The 22,709-nt window shown below is 31.8% G+C and overlaps 2 protein-coding genes across 2 annotated transcripts in view; one reads left to right on the plus strand and one right to left on the minus strand.

Moving 5' to 3' along the window:
* LOC140449072 (uncharacterized) overlaps positions 1-22,709 on the minus strand; it is a 121,638-nt gene that overhangs the window by 66,722 nt on the left and 32,207 nt on the right. The window contains exon 3 of the mRNA XM_072542215.1: positions 7,143-7,355. Within this exon, the coding sequence (XP_072398316.1) occupies positions 7,143-7,355 (213 nt within the window). The remainder of the gene's footprint in view (positions 1-7,142; positions 7,356-22,709) is intronic.
* LOC140447890 (cytochrome P450 6k1-like) overlaps positions 7,176-22,709 on the plus strand; it is a 77,895-nt gene continuing 62,361 nt past the window's right edge. Inside the window, exon 1 of the mRNA XM_072540810.1 lies at positions 7,176-7,276. The gene's annotated coding sequence lies outside the window, so the exon portion shown is untranslated. The remainder of the gene's footprint in view (positions 7,277-22,709) is intronic.

Consider the following 22,709-nt stretch of genomic DNA (forward strand, 5'->3'; position numbering starts at 1 on the left):
TGACAAATCAAAGATTGGAAAAAGAAAAGTATTTTTGAAGTGTGCAAACATTTACTTCCTATCTAATCGCTTTCATTTTCGGTGCAATGCTACAATAGAACAATGATATAAATAACTAGTTTAAAGTTTACAATATTTCTTTTAAGTTTTAAAGTATCACTACTAGGAGAGATCTCATTTGGTAAAAAAATTCAAAAATTTTTTTTGAAGCTTTAAACTTTACGTTAAAATGTTTCATTAAAAAAATACAAGAAAGACTGTACTGGACTTCACAAAAAATCATCGAGTTAGAATCTATGGAGAAGCTATGAGCATATTAACGTGTTTATTAAAAAACGGCGTAGGTAGGCGTGGCTAACGATGATACCAATATTGCGGTGGAATCATGACCGGAGTCAATAATATTAAATGTAGGTACTGTAAAAATATGAATAGTTATTCAAAAGATTTAATTATAATCTAAAAAAGTGCAATACATTTTTAATAAATTGTGATTTATTTATCCCGCGGTAAAAACTAAAAACACGATATTATACAGAAAGATAAATTAATGCAGTCAAATACTATTAGATACAGTTACTATACAGTTACTACTGTTAGTATACAGTTGTATACTAACCTGTAGAACATTATTCCTGAAGATTTTTTATTAACATTACTTCTGCTACTGAAAGTACGTTGAGAACAAGAAACCATTATTATACACTATCACAATATATTATTACAGTTTCTATAAAAGCATTATAAAACTAAAAATATTCAAAAAACAACAAACTTAAACAAACATATACGATCTGTCAAAAGTGTCAAAACAATCTTAACGATATGGCCGAAGTGAGGTCGTTTTTAGTCACGTAATGCCCTCTCCATAGATTCTAACCCGATGCAAAAAATACATTAAAAATAATTGGATATGTTACAGGTGTCAAAAGTGACACTTGACAGATGTTATTAGAAAATTATTATTATTTAATTAGGTGTCAAAAAATTTATAAATTTATCGAAATGGAGAAATTTATCAAAAAATTTCTAAAATTAAGTTTTATAAATCTTGGTTTCCAAAGCATCGTAATGCATAATATGTTGAAAATTGTCTGAAGGTCAAAGTAGGTTCAATCGACAAGTAGTTATTTTAAAGAAATTATTTTAATGTTTCTAAGTATGATACTTGATTATGTGACTTAAGTGTATTAAAAAAATTATATCTTTTGATTGGAATAGTAATAATTTAAGCAATAATGTTTTTTTTTCATTGAAAAATAACATTGTAATTAGTCATTTGAAACCTACATCATTATGATGCTACGTAAACCAAGATTAATAAAACTTAATTTTGGAAAGTCTTCGATAAATTTCTTCTTTCATTATTAATTTCAATTTATACATTTTTTGATAATTTAATAATTTTAATTTTGTAATGACATGTTAATTGTCACCTTTGAGAAATCATTTATAAGGTTGGCAATTGATTTCCTCGAAGAAGTGGAAATAAAAATAGAAGAAATAACAAGAAAAATTCAACAAGCTATGGACGACAACATACCCAAACAATTGATGAATAAAGGTCTAATCATTCCAAACGAACCGCAGAACCTCATTAAGGGCAGAAACAGAGCCAGAAGAGCTTTTCAGAGGACAAGAAGAAAGGAATTCAAGGACTACGAAAACGAACTTTCGAAGAAATAAGAGTAAGGCTCAGAAGTTTTACTGGGAACAAATGGCACAACAACATTAGAAAAGCTGAAGAAAACCATGGAAACGTCTGGAAAATGCTGGAAGCTAAACGAAGAGGAAAAAATGTTAAAAAATCAGGATCATTATTAATATCGTAGAAAACGTCCATATTTGTACTAGCTAGCGCATGTTTAAGCTTCTGTAAACCAGAAGAAGTAATAAACCCTTGAAATGTTTGAAAGGTGTCAACAACTTTATGCTTAGAGTCAATAAATAAAAACTGAGCTCGATGGTCAGAAAAACAAGGTTCAAATACGCCCACTCTGTAGATAGTTTCAGAAAAATGTGTCATAATGTTGTCGATGTAACTACTGTACTGGGATGTGATTATAGTATATTCGTTTATAGTTGTTTCTAGATCAAAAGATGTTAACAGATTTTGAATATCAAAAGAAGGTTCAGATTCAAGTTTAAAATTTATATTAAAATCACCAAGTATGATAAGTTTGTCTGCTTTACTAAGCAAGGATGTTATAACATTTTCAAAATTCACCAAAAATAAGTCAAAGTCACCCTTACCCCAACTGTATACAGTTAAAATATTGGTTTTTATTGAAGGTACATAAATTGCACAAAACTCAGAACTTTGCTCTACATTATATTCATTTAGATTAAGAAAAGAATACATAAGATTTTCTTTTACATAAATTGCAACTCCGCCTTGTTTCTTTTTTACCATACAAAAGAAATTAGCTAATGAAAAGCCGGAGATGTTAATTAATTTTAAATTTTCTTCACTTTGCCAGTGCTCCGAAAAACGTAAGACGTCATATAATTTTTGATCCGCAAGAAAAGCATTTATCATATCGACTTTGTTTGAAGTACACTGCAAATTAACATAAAACATGCTTACCGTACCTTTTCAAATTAGTTTATTTTGATAAAATTTTGTAGAAGCTTCTAGGTTTCTTCCTCCGTCTTCTTTTTGTGCTGAACATTTCTGTTGAAGTTAAATCTCCTAACGGCAGCTCCTTTGGGCCAGATATTAGGACTGTAGACTTCGTCAATTTTATCGAAAGGGAAAGATACCTTGTGGAGTATTTGTCAGTTCTATGCCATTCAACGCAGTTAAAAGTAATATTGGGTACCGTCTCACCCAAAAATTTTAGAAGATCATCGGCTTTCATATCAACACCAATGCGGGACACATGTACATGACCTTGTCTAGGAATGGTGTTTACACTAGACGATTCGTTACTTCCAATTATCGGTTTGTATTTGTTTTTTTTTTTCGGTTGGGTATTCCAAGATGAGTGTCCTGTTTTTAGCTTGTTTTTATTTTCTTTTTCTTTATCACTCATGTATGAATGAGGTAGACTTGTGTTTTTGTTTAATGACATTTTAATGGGTTCTTGACTGGTAGAACCTGAGTTGGTCGGGCCTGCTTTATTTACAGTTTTTTCACTAGATGACGTTGGAACGAGCATAGCTGAATTTTTATTATATTTATCTTTTAATAAAGAAATTAAATCTTGTTGCTCTTCCGTACGTTTGTCTAGATGGAATGATAGTTTACTTACTGCTATATTAGTAAGTTTCTTGTTAGTCTTTATACACTGTTCACACACAATAACGTCTAGGTTATGTTCGACATTGAATGCTTTAATACCTTTTTGCACTGTTTGTGTTAATTTATTAACATAATCTGATAACTGAGGATTAGAACCGGATAATGGTAACTTTAAATTCACTAATATGTCAATTAATTTCTGCTTTTTTAGCTTATTTAGTTCCGCTGTTAAAACTGCGACTTAACTATCGGACGCCATCTTGGATTGATCTAATGTATGTCTACGTATGTCCTAATTATAATGAAAATCTTTGACTTCCTAATTCTATCGAAAACTTGTGATTTTAGCATTTTAAGCTTCCACTGTATTAAGGAATATTTAATGTAGTGATGTATTTCTGGTATAATATAATATTAAACTACTAGTTTTATTGCTGCATAATTGTTAATTAAAACTTGTTACCCATAGGTCTCTCAGACCTTACGTGTGTTATAATGAAATTTTTGCTCACGTGTTTCCTGTGGAGTTAACGAGTTATCGATTTTTTAAGAAGTAGCAGAATATGCAACAAACTAATCAAATATGTAGACCTAAATCCAGCTCAACTAATATTATAACTAGAAGAAGAACCTGACACCTCTTGAGAATCCTCTGTTAAATAAGTGCCATTAATAGAAATGGATTGCCTACCTCAGTGGAAAATATGTTTTATGCTCACTTTGAAATGTTTAAACATTTATGTTCAGAAATTTCACCACCTAATCTATTTACAAGAGACAAACACTTAATACCTGACAATATATCACAAGTTTTATGACCTACATAATTGCAATTTGAAAAATTTAAATAACTATACAGGGTGAGTCATAAGGAACTTAACATACTTCTACCATATGTAGAGTCCCTCAGGGAGCATATCATGTGGCCACTAAAAAATGTCAACTCCTCTTCTTTATTAATTAACAGGGTGATTTGTGTAATTGACCATTTATTTCATTTTTCTGTAGTGTTTATACGGCTCATTTGATTTTTTTAATTTTTGCATGATACAGTACACTACTATCAAGCATTCGACTGGTATTAGCTAAACTAAAAAATTCCAGGACTGGCTTTGGAAAAATTAATTTAGGGATTCGTATTAAATATTACACCCTGTATAAATTTTTTTTTAAATGCAATAAGTGATTTTCAAACTACATAAATAGCCAATGAAAACGACATATGCGACAATGTTGTCGCACTTTTATTAAATTTTTAGTGAACGATCAAATCTTACCAAAAATAGAACAACCATAATGAAGTATCAAATTATAAGGTATTTAATTTAAACAAATGTTATAAATTTCAAACATTTTAATTAAAATGAGTTCCTATAACATAATCTAATACGTAGAAAATTAACATCTTTACTGTCACTTTGTATTATCTCTACGATAGAATCAATTGTTTTTCAATTTTAAATTTTTACTCATAGATCGTATTGGGGCATTATTTTCGATAAATAATAAATTAAATTGATTAAAAAGTCAAACCTCTTGTATGTGTTAGTTTTTGTTGATTGTAAATGATTAAAATTTTATGTCACATAATAATACATTGCATCAACTGTACTAAATAAAAATAAATCTAAAAAAGTTTAAAATGAAGGTTGGCGTTGACCGTTTGACGTTTCTTGATATTTTATACCCATTGTCATTATTGTCATTATCAATTGTTATTTATGTGTACAAGAATACATATTTCTTCTGTCATATCTACGTTAAGTACATTGTGTTAGTTTTGGTAGAGCTTTTGTTACTTTCGTTTAAAATGCCACATCAGTTTTCGACCACAGAATATGCAGACATAATATTTGTTAATGGATTCTGTAATGGGAATGGTAGGGCTGCTAGTAGAGAATATCGCAGGAGATTTCCTAATCGTCGAACTCCCAGTCATCCAACATTTGGGTCAGTTTTTGATTATTTGCGAGAAAATGGCACTTTTCCTAGTGGAACAACAGAGCGACATGTAGATGAAGCGCAGGAAGATGACATTATGGACGCCGTTACTATGAACCCTACAATAAGCACTAGACAAGTAAGTCGAGAACTCAATGTTACTCAATCAAAAGTAAGTAGAGTCTTACAAAAAAATAATCTATACCCATATCACATTCAAATGGTTCAGCGACTACATGCTGGAGATGAGATCGATAGGTTGGAATTTTGTAGATGGATTAACAATAATCGACCAACGCTATACAGGACACTATTTACAGATGAAGCCCAATTTACCAGAGACGGGATAAATAATTCACGAAATTCACATGTGTGGGCAGAAGAAAATCCCCATGCTATTCGAGAACGTCGTTCTCAGTTAAGGTTTTCGGTTAACGTGTGGATTGGTGTCTAAATAACCAATTAGTAGGTCCTCACTTTTTTGATGGTCCTTTAACAGGGCAGGTCTATTTGAACTTTCTACAAAATATTTTGCCGAATTTGCTTGTCAACGCGAACGTTGCTATCCGAGGGATGTATTTTCAGCATGATGGGGCACCCCCACACTTTTTACTGGCAGTGAGACATCTCAATAATGTTTATGGCAACAGGTGGATAGGACGTGCAGGTCCTATTTCGTGGCCTTCAAGATCCCCTGATTTCAATCCCGTTGATTACCATATTTGGGGACGATTGAAGCAACTAGTTTACGCAGTGAATATTAATAACCGAGAACAATTAATTGATAGAATTATACATTGTTGTAATACTGTTAGAAACGATCCCCAGAGTATCCGTAATTCAATACGTCAATTAACAATTCGGCAACAAAAATGTGTACAGGCTGCAGGATTCCATTTCGAAAATCTATTTTGAATTATTTTTATTTTGTTACCATTATTGTATCTTTTCCAGTTCTAATTTATGGTTTTATCATAACTATGTACATATTTTTAGTTTTTTTTTTAATTGTTCTTCGTTATTGTTAGTAGTTACCATTTTTTGTTGTGCAGTGACTCATGTTATCATTTCAATTAAAATGTTTGAAATTTATAACATTTGTTTAAATTAATTACCTTATAATTTGATACTTCATTATGGTTGTTCTATTTTGGGTAAGATTTGATCGTTCACTAAAAATTTAATAAAAGTGCGACAACATTGTCGCATATGTCGTTTTCATTGGCTATTTATGTAGTTTGAAAATCACTTATGGCATTTTAAAAAATATATATACAGGGTGTAATATTTAATACGAATCCCTAAATTAATTTTTCTATAGCCAGTCCTGGAATTTTTTAGTTTAGCTAATACCAGTCGAATGCTTGATAGTAGTGTACTGTATCATGCAAAAATTAAAAAAATCAAATGAGCCGTATAAACACTACAGTAAAATGAAATAAATGGTCAATTACACAGATCACCCTGTTAATTAATAAAGAAGAGGAGTTGACATTTTTTAGTGGCCACATGATATGCTCCCTGAGGGACTCTACATATGGTAGAAGTATGTAAAGTTCCTCATGACACCCTGTATAATCGACAGAAATATCCTTAACAAATTATAAATTAGCTTTATCTTTCATAGATCTTAAAATTAGATAACTTTAATTTTTTAATTAACATCAACCAAACTGAAATAGTATTTAATTTGAAATTTGATATTGCAATTATTGTTTTTTGTCCTCCCGCTAATAACCCTCAGTGGTTGAAGCGGTTAATAAAAAAATAGTTGAGTGAGTAGTAGGCATTAATGAGAACGCCTGCTTATCTTTTAGTTGGAGATTTATAGTAGGAAAAACTCATAAAAACAATACAAAGTCATAAAATTTGCCTTTAAAATATAAAAATATGTATAAATGTGACCACGTATGAAACATTATGCCAAAATATGTAAAAATAATATGCAAATTCTTACCATGAATACACATTTCTAAATATTTGTTTTCTTGAACTGCCTCATAGGAAAAGTCTCCATACTTTTTAAAATTAATTTGGATTTGTTTCCTTAGTGTGTTTTGTATTTCGTGGTTCATAGCAAGCTCGTACAAGGTAAAATTTATAATTGTACTTGTGGTATCCCGTCCAGCTATTAAGAACAGTAAGGCATTGGACATGATCATTTCAAATTCTGCAATAAATATTTAAATATTTATAATAGACTCACGGACAAAAATATCGAATATTTTGGAATTTTCCAATTTTTTTTTTGTAGTCACTATTATTTCAAAATAATTTTAAAATTACTGATAATACTCATATAGTAGGCTGATGTACTCAACTAGTTTGAGATATTTTGATGTTTACTTTGACGTTTATTCAGTGGTTAGTGTCATTTGTATATTTTTCATCATAAAAAAACTTCTTCGCGTAAAGGACAATCATACTTATTCGGTTATTTTTAGTTTAATTTATTAAGTTTAATTAAATATTGTCTTGATTTAACTTAGTTTAAAACAAGTATCCTATCAATTCGACACTGCGATGAAGCTCAAGTAGCACATATTGTAATTTTGTACGAGGAAGGATATGCACAAAAAGCTATCGCACGACGTCTCAGGAGAAGTCAAACTTCAGTTTCAAATACTTTAAAAACGTACCGCGAAACAGGAAATTTTGTACGAAGGACTGGTCAAGGACGCCCAAGGTGCACAACCGCAATTGATGACCGTTTTTTGGTTCTTAATTCTACACGAAATCGTTCATTGACATCGATGCACCTCAGAAATGAGCTATTAAATGTTAGACAAGTTAATGTGAGTTCATAAACAGTTAGACGAAGATCAAAAGAAGGAAACTTAAAGCCCAGAAACCCCGCCAAAGTTCCATGTCTCCTCCAAAATAATAAAGCTCGTCGTTTGGAATTTGCAAGAACACATATTTAGTGGAATATCGACAACTGGAAAAACGTTTTTTTCACTGATGAGACCGGAATCCTATTAAGAAAGCTAGATGGTCAAATCTACCTCTACAGAAGAGTTGGAGAACGATTCGCCAGCTGCTGTCTCGCCCAGACTGTTAGTTTTGGAGTTGATGGCATAATTCTTTGGGAAGGTATTGGTTGGGAGGTACGTACCGCATTTGTGAAAGTGATTGGACGGATGACTGGTAATTCTTAACGTTTAAAACATCCTGCAAGATCATGTTTTGTCATATGTTGGTTACATTGGATATGAAAGATTTACGGTTAATGCACGATAATGCTCGACCACATGCTGCTGCCATAGTGAGTAATTATGTTGATGAGTTTCAAATTCGAAGATTGGATTGGCCACCGTTTAGCCCGGATTTAAATCCAATATAGCACATATGGGATCACCTAAAAAGCAGCATACGACAAAGAAATCCCGTTCCAAAAACGATAGATACCAACAGCATCAAAACTAATTACACAACTCTTCCATATATAAAAGGTTTATCCGAACAATTAACAAATCTTTTAACCAAACATATTATACCACATACCACAAAAACGATAGATCCCAACAGCATCAAAACTAATTACACAACTCTTCCATATATAAAAGGTTTATCCGAACAATTAACAAATCTTTTAACCAAACATATTAAACCACATGCTGCTGCCATAGTGAGTAATTATGTTGATGAGTTTCAAATTCGAAGATTGGATTGGCCACCGTTTAGCCCGGATTTAAATCCAATATAGCACATGTGGAATCACCTAAAAAGCAGCATACGACAAAGAAATCCCGTTCCAAAAACGATAGGTCCCAACAGCATCAAAACTAATTACACAACTCTTCCATATATAAAAGGTTTATCCGAACAATTAACAAATCTTTTAACCAAACATATTATAACAGTGGCCCACAAAGGCAACAACCTTTTAAATAAATATTTCACAAAACTAAAAACACAAACTCCAAAACTTAAAAAATCACATGTTGTTTACGAAATACCATATATTAACTGTGAAAGTGTCTATATCGGTCAAACTAGTCAACTGCTTCAATACAGAATTCGCTCTCACAAATATGACAAGAAAAACTCACTGCGCTCAGTTCAAACAGAACAAAACAAAAAGAAGAGGGAGATATACGAATCAATAGAAATATAAAGAAATACCAACGCAATAAATGACAAAAAAGATACACAAAACCTAAATAAAATATATTTCAATCTGATTTAAATAATAATAAATATAACACCATAAAAAGCTCTTAAAGTCATAACATATCTTATATATTTTTACCTCTTTAGAAAACATCAATGATACACTCATATAAAAATAATTATATAGTAATGATAGTAAACCATGAGATATCAGATATCAACTTTTATTTGTCAGTTCATTAATGTCTGTGTCCCATTTTACGTTTTGGTAAGTCATATATATACATATTTTACAATAACTGTTTGTCTTATATATGTATATTTTAGAATCTCAAGGGTTTCCTGCCGAAACGTTGATTGCAATGGAAATTAAAATCTGGTTCCACACATGAGTTCCAAGAAATACTAAATTTATACATACATATATATATATATATATATATATATATATATATATATATATATATATATATATATATATATATATATATATATATATATAAGTATATATATATATATATATAGATATATGTATATATATATATATATATATATATATATAGATCTAGCGGTTAATGGGGGCTCCGTACTAAAACGGTATTATACTAACTCCAGGCGAATATACATCGTGTATATTATTATCTAGGTAGCGCTTTATGTGGACTCCGACCAACACGTCGGATTAAGTGGACTCCGTAATAGGTTAAAACACTTTTGGGATCCGTATACATTTCTTTGCGTATACAACTAAACTCCTCCGATGTTGCCAATAATTTGATTAGTCGTAGATTTTTAAATTTTACAGCAGGTACGTTTTGGAACTTCAAATTTATTTGAATATCAATCAATTTAGTCATCGAGAAATTTCACAAATAGGTACTTGGTTAATGTAGTTAAATATTTTATGGTGGTTATTTATATTACTTGCTTTAATTATTTTCAAACTTAAAAAAGTATTTATTATAAACTTGGAAATGGCTAGTTTTCGTTTTATTTATTATTATTTTTTGTTAAAATGTATATGCACTTAAACATTTAGTCCCTAAATGTACTAACATCGAGTAGAGTAGTCGTGTAACAGTTTAAGAAAGTAGAAGCCCTTCGGTGGGATTATAATAAACTACATAAAATTAAAAGAAATAAAGTAAAAATCTCTGTAAACAGGAGATCTTTGTAATTTTTCAATTCCTGCAATTTATGACGTGCAATATTTGTTTCATAAAGTAGTTAAATTAAAACTATAATAATTTATGGGAAGCGTTTAAAGAAGTAATCGCTAACCTTAATTAGAATACGGCACAATAAGAAGATGAAACTTACTGTATTTTTACTTATTATATTCACAAAAAGAATATCCCAAGTAAAATTTAACACGTTTTAATGGAGTTGTAGTGAAATTTGACTTCTTATTACGATACCGGATAATGTAAAAATTTTAAATACATTAAATCTCCCGTAAATTATTAAACTTATTTTTAGAATAAAATAACAAACTTCTTAGTAATTAGGTACAATATATTGTTCACAATTATGTGATAATGTGTAGGTGTCAAGATTGCACGGTCATGTGCCATAAGGTTTCATCTTTCATATAAACATCGATAGTTTTTAACTTTGGGTGTATTTGATTCCACCGTCCTGTAACCGATCCAACTTGAAAAGTGTTATTTTACATAAAATTAGCACGTTGGCCCTAATAATGACCTATAAATATACATTGCTAAAAATTGTATACATTTATCAATTTAAAACATTCTTTGTCGTCTTCTGATCTTCATCTCCATTCGTTCCTAATTAAGCACATGTTATCCACAGGATACCTCTCTCATTTTTAAATCATTACTCTTTTTGCCTTTTGCCATAGATTTCTTTATTTTGTTTATTCATATCGTTTTTACTCATAACAAATATTGGGTAGATTATTGTATCATTAAACTTTCTCCTTATATGTCCGTATCATATAAGTTGTCTAGTTATTTTAGCGTATATAATGTCGTATGTTAATTCCATTTTGTTTAACAATAAAACAGCAAAACTTCTACAAAATTATTTCTATCTTATCACTACAGCTGTTTCGGAGAGTGCCTATCTCAAGTCTCAAGTTTCTCGAATCCATCAATCATCCTTTGTATTTCTTATACTTTCATTTTAATCCTCTCCAATCAAAGATTTTGAAGCAGCTTTGCTCCATAGTCCATTTTTGTTGCTTTTTGTCACTGTTTCTTTTTTCTCTTTATCATTATCAATACGTAGCGCTATAACACTGGGTAGGTCTTCGCTGACTACAACTTATCTCCAAGTTGATCGATTTTCCACGAATCTGCAATCAAATGAAATGTTCATTTTTTGAGATATGATTGGATGTTTTCTCTCCATTGTATACTGACATGCCCAAGTGGCATTCTTCTGTGCTAACTTCCTTCCACACCAGTTCTACAAGTTTGACATCTTGGCGTCTATGCACGTGTCCGATATACCTTAAGGGATTTATTTTCCTGAACAATATCGTTATGCGAGCTTTCTTTATTCAGTATGTTTTCTTATTCTATACGGATTTGTAGCGATATGGTAATGAGTTCTGAAGCTATTTTCTTGTGGCATTTTAAAGTAATTACTATTTAAATGGGAATAAGCCACAATTAAAGCTTAACGTTAGTTTATTGACGTTTCAATTTCCACTTCGGGAATCGTTCTCAAAATACAAACATTAGTGAGAATGATTTCCGAAGTGGAAATTGAAACGTCAATAAACTAACTTTAACCTCTAATTGTGGCTTATTCCCATTTAAATAGTAGTTATGATAATAGGGTTAAATAAAAATTTCTGATTATTTTCCTTTCAAATATTCGGAGTGCTTCCTTATTTGTTTTAGTCATTCTCCATGACTCACATCCATGTATTAAAATAGGTCTGAAGTTTGAATTATGCTCTGTATTTCTTTAGTGGCATTATTACTAACCGTGCTTAGTGATCTAAGATATTTAAAGTGTTCCATACTTTCGACATTGTAGTTGTTGACTTTAATGTTTTTTCTAAATTTATTGAATTTGTTGATTGGTTTTCTGTTGATTCGCTTGTATTTGGTTTTTATTTCGTTGATTTTAAGTCAAACATTTTTTGTGCTCTCTTCACTTTATTGAAGTTTGTGGACGAAAGAGTTTCTCATTAGAGTTATGAGTTCTATATCATTAGCATATGCTAGGAGTGCTTTGTCCCTTGGGCCGTTAATAGATTATATCTTAAATAGGCGTTATTTCTATTTTAGTAAGCTGTTCATTAATTTTTTGATTATTGGAATTGAGAATCTGTATTTTATTCGACTGTTTTATAACACAGAGTTTCTTGGAGCATATTTTTATCTTTGGTTTCCAGTATCATTATTACAAGGATTTTGCTGGATATGGACATAGTGAACCCGGTGGTATGTACATGATGTTTTCATAACCAACGTTCAAAAATTTTTCTTACTGTAAATTTATGATTATTTTACTAGGAAATATAGTGTTGTTTAATAATAATAAAGTTCAAGCAACAATTTCTATATGCATTAACTCGGTAATGATAATTCTGCTCCCCGATACCAGGTAGCAGTACCGAAAACATTAAAACTGCTACACTCATGCTTCTCATTATCCAACAATTAGCCAGTCCAGAACTATACGCCTTATTATGGTACTGATATTGCTGCTGCTCCTCATAAGTGAATAGAATATACAAGGAAGGTTTTGACAATTTAATAGGATTTTGTGTGTTAGAATATTATTTCTCAGAGAAAGTGAAGAATATCTATTTGCTATCCAGATTTAATCCATAAATTAAATAATAGAATGCTCTAAAATAATGCTAGTAGCAGCAAAAACAAAGCGGTCTAATAGTCATCATCATCATCAATCAGTCATGAGTTGTCCATTGTTGAACATAGGCCTCCTCTAGACTTTTCCATCTGCTTCTGTTCTGCACCTCTGGTATCCAATTGGTCACGATTCTTTTGAGGTCGTTGGTCCATCGCTTTGGGGGTCTTCCTCGGCTTCGCTTGTCAGCCCGTGGTCTCCACTCAAGCAATTTTTTGGTCCAACTGTTGTCTTTCATTCTTGCAACATGTCCTGCCCATCTCCATTTTTTTTTGTAATATGTTCGATAATGTCTTCCACTCCGGTTCGTCTACGAACTTCCTCGTTTCTTATTCTATTGCTTAAGTTTATTCCAAGCATTGATCTCTCCATATTTCGTTGTGTCCTTCTCAATTTTTCGGCTGATGTTTTTGTGAGAGTTAAGGTTTCTGCTCCGTATGTGAGGACTGGTCGAACGCACTGGTTAAAAGCTTTTCTTTTTAAATGGATCGGTATATTTGTTTTAAATACGTCTCTCATTTTTCCGAATGCAGCCCAACCCAGACTTATTCTTTTGAGTAGCTCGCATGTTTGGTTATCTCGCGTTAACCTTATTTCGTGACCCAAATACACATATTTTTCTACAAGTTCTATGGGCGACTTTTTGATTTCTATTAGCTCATTGGGGACGAGATTGGTCATCATTTTTGTTTTTCCATAGTTTATTTTTAAACCGACTTTCTGGGTTACTTGCTGTAGTTGTTGTAGCATAACTCTGGCTTCTCCTAAGTTGTCTGTTATGAGAACAATATCATCGGCATATCTGAGATGATTGAATATCTTTCCATCGATTCTAATACCCTTTGATTCCCACTCTAGCCTTTTAAATGCGTACTCCATGACTGTTATAAATAGTTTTGGCGACAAGGTATCTCCCTGCCGCACCCCTCTGCCAATTTTTATCTTCTCAGTGCAATGGAGGTTAACGGTTGTTGTCGCATTTTCGTATATATTTCAACTAATATTTGCATACCTTTGATATATTCTGCATTCTGATAGTGCTTTTAAGATAGCAACTGTTTCGACTGTGTCAAATGCTTTGTGGAAGTCGACAAAGATAAGAGCAAGGGGTCTGTTATATTCGATAGACTTTTCAACTAGAGTTTTAAGGCATTGCAAATGGTCGTTTGTTCCGTGTCCCGCTCGAAATCCTGCCTGTTCTTCTGATTGATAGAAATCGAGTTTTGCTTCTAATCTGTTTGTGAGTATTCGAGTAAAGAGCTTGTATAGGTAGTTAAGCAAACTAATTGGCCTATAGTTTTCGAGATCTGCTTTATCCCCTTTTTTGTGGAGGATGATTGTAACCAAATTTTTCCATTTACTTGGAATGTTTTCACTATGCAGACATAGATTAAAAAGTGTTTGGATTCGGGACATCAAAAGTGGACCTCCTAGTTTAATTGTCTCAATGACTACACCATCTTCCCCCGGACCTCTATTATGTTTCATATTTTTGAGGGCATGTTGAATTTCCTCTCGTGATATATCTGGTATATCCTCCGATCCTACATTATGTACCTTTTGTATTGGTTGTTCGATGAGCTCTGGAATAAGTTGACTTTTATATAATGTTTCCATATTTGTCTTTAAGTTGGAAGATTTCTTTTTTGTCATTTTCTATTTTTCTCCTCAACGCTTTCATGCTTTTGTTGTCTTCTATAGTTTTTATAATTTTCTCGTTGTTGTATTTTCTAATATCCCGTCTGATGGCTTTAGAGATTTCTTTATTTATGTTGTTTATATCTTGTGAGTCAACATTTCCTTGACTTCTCAGCATTCTACGATCTTCCATTTTTTGTTTCGTTTCTTTACTATTTTTTTGTTCTTTTCCATGTTTAGGGCCAAATTTTTCCTGATCTTGTATTAATGTATCTACTATTTCTTCGTTTAGGTTATTTATGTCTTCTCTTGTATTTCTGAGTAAGTTACTGGTGATATATTTTTCAAACTCAAGTTCATTCGTTGGGCGCATCCAAGGTTTGAATTTTTTACTTTTTATCATCTTCAGTCTTTCGTACTTAATATTGACTTCTACAGTTGCTCGGACCATTCTATGATCGCTTGCAACCGAAAATTGATTTAAAGACTGTAACATCTTTGACTATATGTTTTTTGTCAGTGATGATGAAGTCGATCTCATTTTTTGGATTGGATCTTCTTATAGAAGAAGCTATTCATTAAATATAGATTGTTTTCTAATAGGAAGTTTAAGAGTATTTCGCTCCTTTCGTTTCTACCTGGTATGCCAAAATTTCCGAGGGCATTTTCAGCTGGGTCAGTGCTTATTCCTATTTTGTCATTAAAGTCGCCACATATTACCGTAAAATGTTCTTGGTCTTCTGAAACAGCTGTGTACAAGTCATCATAGAACTGTTCTATTTCTTCGTCAGCGTGACTCGATGTTGGTGCATAGACTTGAATGATCTTTATGGAGTAACGGGTGTTTAGTTGTAATTTTGCAAGTATAACTCTTGTGGAAACTGCTTTTACTGATATGATATTCTCAGCTAGTTTTTTATTAATAAAGAGCCCAATGCCTCCATTCCCATAGTTTTCTCCGACATGATAGAAAATGTGACCGGATTTTAAAGTGGTTAGGCTTTCTTTAGTAGATGTTCTAGTAGATGTTCTTTAACATACAAAAGAGAGGATCGAGGGTAGGGCATAACGGAACAATAAAGCCATATAATTTTGAAAGATTGCAGCGTCTTAGATGCCGTAGGTAATGTTACATAAAAAATAAAAGGGAATATTTAGGTAGCTAACTGATGTTTATGTATATATAACCCTCTTTTAAATCCAGAAGTCTAATTCGAATCTCTAAAATCAGGATATATAAAATATTGATCAAACCAGTGCTAATGTGTGGATACGTGACGAGAACGTATTAATTAGACCAGGATTGCTAGAAAAGCCATCAGAGGTATTTTCCGACTTACAGAGGTCCGAGTACTAACCAATACCGAACAGAGCTAATTCCAAGATCAAACACATATATAAAGATAGCAACGTCGTACAAGAAACTAAATCTCAGTGCTAAAGTTGCGCTGGCTTTATCCAAAGACTCTATAATAACTGCATTGCCAAGTTAAATTGGGAGGATGCCCCAAGAGAAAAAATGCCTTTAAGACTTCCACAAATGAAGGAGGAGGTAACATATGGTCAGATTTAGGAATAATGAGACTATTACCGACCCATTATATTTATCAACACCTGCTATCCTACCTACAATCAATACTTATCTGTTGTGGAATATCAAATCAATTACATGTAATCAAACGAACTGGGCTTAAAAAAAATTATCCAAGGAAAGGCACTTCAGAAATATTGACATAAATTTTAAAAACGTCATTTACCTGGCTGTATTTTCAATAGGAAAGGGAAGACAAAAATAAGAAAAGGCAATAGAATCTTGTTCCGTTCTGACTATACGATGACGATGATCTTTATATAACATATAGGGAGAAAGAGAGAATAATGTTTATGTTTAATTTAGAATTCGCTGGTTTTCTCCCTTTTGAATTGGGTATGTATATGTATTACCATAGAAAATAAAAGCAAGAGAACTATAATTATAAAACAAAAAGATTACGAAATGAAAAGATTATATAAATCCCTTATATTTACACAGACTGTTTTACAAAACGTGAACAAATGAGCATAAACGGACAGCTGTTTTACAAACTTAATATTATTAGACGCATTTAGGATCAATTTCACTCAAAATATGATATGCTAAAATATGATACGACACGAAAAAGGCAATGACTTTTACAGCTGATTGCCACATAAATATCAATGTAACCCAAGTAATTTTAGGACCCGGAAATTTTAGGGCATTTTCAAAATCTCCAAAATCACTACCATTGGGTAAAAGCTATGACTAGGAAAGAAATAGCGTAATGTAATTTTTTCAATGGTAGGATGAGTTTCCAAAATCATTTTCAGAATCAAAACTATTTTAATGCTGCGGTTTAGACCGCCACAAAAGTCTGACCACAAAATTACATGTTTTGCAGAAGTAACATTTTCTTCAATGTGTTTCTTAAGACAAATGCCTACGTCCTGGGCTCCCCGACCAGCTTCACCTTCTATCCAAATATAACAATGACTTTTTTATCCTTAGCGCTATGGATACCAAGGTTGTAAATACATAATTGACGCTTATAATATACAATATTTATTAGAATTCTCGAAAGGGGAAGACTTTCTGTTTTTATGTTTTTCTTTAAATCAAAACAAAAGGTTTCCACTTCTGGTTGATCGTTGCTTATCTTCATGTCTAGCTTTCTTTCTTCTAAGTGCACATTTTTTCTTTTTTTAACGCTTAAGTGTTCTTTATCTTCGCAATTTTTAATTTCTAATTCGAAACAATCACATCTACTACAAGTATCTTTTTTCAACTTTTTTCTTTGAAGATTAAATCGTGTTAAAAACATTTTTTTGTAACGAAAATTTAACAAGATCATCATTCTCTGCTTCTCAAATATACAGTTCATACATTTTACTTAATGTTATGTCTTTTGTTAAGTATTCTCTTTCTGTGTTAGCTCTTCTGTAATGTGACTATTATAGAAAAATTTAAGCAATAACTGCCACTACTTCTTAACCTAAACGCCTCAACAAGTTGCCAACGTCACCATTGTTAACCACGTTTATGTACATATGTTGCCAAATATTCGATTTACAATCATTAAAACGCTCGCAAGAGGCGCTTGGTCCAAAACTAATACACAAAAATTAGTCGCTTGCTCTAGTTATGCAAAATTCAAAATCCAAAATAAAAAGAAAGGTACTTAATCTTTTTAAATATATCTGGTTATCCGTTACTAACAGGTTAATGGGATTTATTATGTAGATAGTTTATGCATTTTTCTATCTTCTTCTTTAAGTTCCATCTTCTATCGAAGGTTGGAAATCATCATGGCTATACGGACTCTGTTGACTGCCGCTCTATAAAGTTCTGCACTACTGCATTCAAACCATTCCTTTAAGTTTTTAAGCCAGAATATTCTTCGTCTTCCCACATTTCGCTTTCCTCGGATTTTGCCTTGCATAATAAGTTGTAATAATGCGTATTTTTGCCCTCTCATCACATGTCCTAAGTACTCAAGTTTTCGTCTTTTGATAGTTAATAATATTTCCGCCCCATTTCCTATCATTCTAGTTACTTCCACGTTTGACATTCTTTGAATCCATGATATTCGTAGGGTTCTTCTGTAACACCAAAATTCAAAGGCGGCCAACTTATTCAGATGGACTTGTTTTAGTGTTCACGCTTCCAAGCCATAAAGAAAAGTAGAGAACACGTAACATCGAAGCATTCTCAGGCTCTAACTTTATATCCCAAAAACAAAGAAACTTTTAAAGTTTAAAAAATAATGCACGTGCTATTTCAATGCGTGTCCTAATTTCTTTTGTTTGGTCTACATCTGATGTTATCCTGTTGTTCCTCTTTTCCACCAGAAAGCGCCATAATCCACAATTTAAGAAATTTGGGCTGGGTCTAGTGATGCATAACGCCGTTCGTATAGCAATTTGTTGTTACATGTTTATAGTTTTTCAAAAAATTAACTCCGATTTAAAGATTAAAACTTAAAACAAAATATAAAAACCTATTGAACCTTATTCAGAAAATTTCAGAAAAGAATAACTTTTGTGAAAGATTGTGGGACACAGTCATATTTTAAGATAAAAACTTCAATTCAGAGGGTGGACATTCTTAAATAAATGTATAATCTAATATGGAAGCATGTTTATGTTTTACAGACTTAGAAAGCACTGAGCACACAAGTATTCATTTTTTTATGTACTAGGTCGTAAAATAAGTATACTCAAAACAAATAAATATTATCTACCAAGTATTCTACTCCACTTTAATATCAATGCATCACATATATTATAAAGATTTCGTCGTAGTTGTAAATTAATAGGAGATAAAGCCAAATGTAGAGCATATAGTGAAATCTGAATATCTTAGAATAACTATATCGAGCGGGAACATTATTGATGAGCAAAAGGGAGACCCATCGCTGAGAAAGTGACAAAGCAATTGGCAAAAGCAAAGGGTACTTTGTACTAAAGTACCCATACTCTAAAGCATAAGCAGGTCTTTTCGTACTCTTTTAGTAAGTGATAGATTCGACCGTTACTTGATGGAAATTCATTTTATCTAACAATTAAACAGGTATGCGTTTACACGTCATATTTTGTAACTGAATAAGTTGAGGAGGGGATAACTGTTTGTCTCAAGTTGGTCATTCAGAATTATGTCTGTATTTTTTAATTTGCTAATTTCCATAGATTCTAATATTCATGGAATCTACAGATAGCTTAAGGCCTTTATTATAAATACACTTTTTTAGTAATAAAAATATATAAATAGAACCTAGAATACGCCTGTAAAAGTATGTAACCTTTGATCTCTGGGATAAACCCATCTCCTAAATAATGGTGCCGATATATGTAGGTAAAATTTTCTACACCTATTTTAACCTGTTTATTTACTCATTTACTTATAGAGACTATATATTGACTATAGTTATTACTATACAAATCTGACTCGAAATATCGTCTTAAAATAACAGTAACAGAAAAGTGAAAGATTAATCATTATTTATGAAGTTTAAAGTAGAAGCGTTCACGAAAATTGAAGTACTAGTAAGACCACCGCAATCGGGCGTACCCTGGGTAATGAATAATTAAGTAATCGTTAATTCTTAAATCACCCATTCAATATGTTTTTTGTCAAATCGGTCCTTTTTAGGACCAACTATTCTAATTATGTGTATAAATATTAAGAGTATATCTAGAGATAAAGACACTCCACTTTACATATGCGCTTAACAAAATGCAGGAAGCATGTAAATGGCCAATCCTATGGTATTTGGTATTAAGCTAATCGCTGAAAATTACATATTAAATGCAGGCAAAGAAGCAAAGAAAAACTTATAATGAGAGAAAACAAAACCAGTCAGCTGAGAGAACCTTTCAACGATGTTGAGCTTGGATCCGCTATCCACGTATATAATGAACAATATTACGGCTCCTGGCTGAGGATCTGAGCACAAAACTAACTATAAAATTGGAACTAAAAATACAACAATGGCTAATATTCAAAGTCTTTAGACAAGCAAAGCAAAGACAAAGTTGTTGCCTTGCTTAAACCTGGCAAAAACTCCAACGACCACAAAAGCTATCGGCCAATATATCTATTTATTTTGTCAGCTATACAGAATACTTCTCTACATGATCCTTAATATAAACCGATAATAGAAGAAAAACTCAAATTAAAAGACAAAAGTGGCTATATATGACAGGTTAGATCATATATGTCACAAATACTAAATCTTGCCCAACACAGCGAAGAGAAGTACGAAAAATATCAGGTATGAGGAGTGATATTTGTTAATCTAAATGCCGCTTATAAATAGTTATTTAAATAACTTATAAAATATTTATTTATAAATTAGTCAGCCAAATTCAGGGAATATTAAGACTCACATCCATACATAAGCTCTACAATATCGTAGCTATCAGTCCACCTAATATCCGAAAATAAGTAGCTAGAGAGCAAAAAAAACAAAGTCCAGATTCGTGACATCCACTCCACGAATACCAGCCCATTTTATGACTAGAATCAAGGAAAAACTGGCTATATCAACACATCTGCAAGATATACAAACAAAAATAAGCTGCTCCTCTCCATCTGATCCCTCGAACGGAACTTCCTTATGGTAGTTATCTTCCTTAAATCTGCCAGGAGGACTCTTGCCTGTAAACACCGGTTAACTTGTGTGCATGTGGGGTGGTACAAGACTTATCGCACTTTCTTAGTTAACTTTACCGTTCAAATCGCTCTTTTTGAAGGGACAAGGTTTATTTATGTGAACTGAACATGTAAAGACAGTCAGTAAGCTATTACTTATAAAGATCATTGCAAATTTGACACTAACTCCACTTATATTGATTACATATTACTCCTAAATAAGAGATAAAACATTCAGAAATATGTAATATTGGTGAAGTGGTATAATTCATGTTAGAAAAATTAATCATTCTTCCCTTTTTTGTGCACTACTACCCATTTTAACAAAAAAATATCTATTTTAGCACTTAAATATTTATTTTGAGATAACCTTCTACCCAGAATTAAAAAATAGAATAATAAGAAATAGAATCCAGAAAAAAATAAAATAATAAAATAGAAGAATTAAAATAATAAAAAAGCTGTATATAAGATATCATGAAACAATGGATGAAATAAAAGAAGTTCTTATTAACCGGATTCTTAAATAAAACGTATAAAGACATACTCACGTTAACAAAATACATTAGGAAATTTTCGCATATGAAAAGACACATCCAACTTGGTAATGAAATCCTTTTGTATCTATAAATCTATTTTTAGAAAAGCACGTACCTACCAAAAACAGGTATTTGGTAGTACACATATCTGTTACATACTGTAATGCGTATGAATGATAACAAAAGTAAGGAGTCTATATGAACCGTTTAGAATATACGCTGGAAATAAACGGCTTAATCCCATAGTTGCCAAACTATCAGAGCTTACTTAAACCGATATACGTATGGTTCCAATATACACGGAACAAGATCTGAACGACCCCTATAATATATACACGTGAACTAAGCGATATACATTCATGATACAGGGGTACTTAGGGGCTCCACAAAATTTTTAAAAATTGTGAAACTATACATGTTGACGAATCGACAGAGCCAATATTATGGAATGGTCAAGTGAGCTCCGTATATCGGTGGCCACTTGACCACGGAGCTCACTTGAACCTGAATTTTAACATGGGCGGAGTCCACTTTATGCCGTAGATATATATATATATATATATATATATATATATATATATATATATATATATATATATATATATATATTGTTGTAATTTGCTCAAACTGTATGTTTATAATATTTATTTTTTTAACAAATTAATATGATATCTCAGGGCTCTTTTACTAATACAAAGCAAATGTTTAAAAAAAAAAAAAACCAATCAAATAATAAAAGTAAAAAATTTTAAATAAACATAAATATACCATATACTTACAATGATTAGAATAAAAATCTCAAACATCCATCAAATCATACATCCACAATTATCAATACAAATTAATTTAGCTTATATACAAATCTAAAATTTCTTAATTTTAGTGACTCCCGATAAACTATCTTGTACTCGTATTATAATTCTCAATAAAACCAACAAAAAACGAATAACTCTAATTTAAATAGGTGGTCGTGATTCTAAAAATGAAGAAACTAACCTTTTGTTCCCAAAATTGATGACTTCACCTCTATCTACTTTGATTGTGCCTTGCTCGTACCTTTCAGTTTCTCTAGAATACTCCTGCTAAACTCCTCTGCTTCAAATCTTTACAACATGAATAATCTCCTCCTCTCCAGACACAAGGATATCTCAACTAATCAACTTGGTCCAGTATAAAACTATACATCTGTTTATTACTTGCAGCATGTCAGTTA

Source organism: Diabrotica undecimpunctata, chromosome 8 (genome assembly GCF_040954645.1).
Source record: "Diabrotica undecimpunctata isolate CICGRU chromosome 8, icDiaUnde3, whole genome shotgun sequence".
Taxonomy (NCBI): Eukaryota; Metazoa; Arthropoda; class Insecta; order Coleoptera; family Chrysomelidae; genus Diabrotica; species Diabrotica undecimpunctata.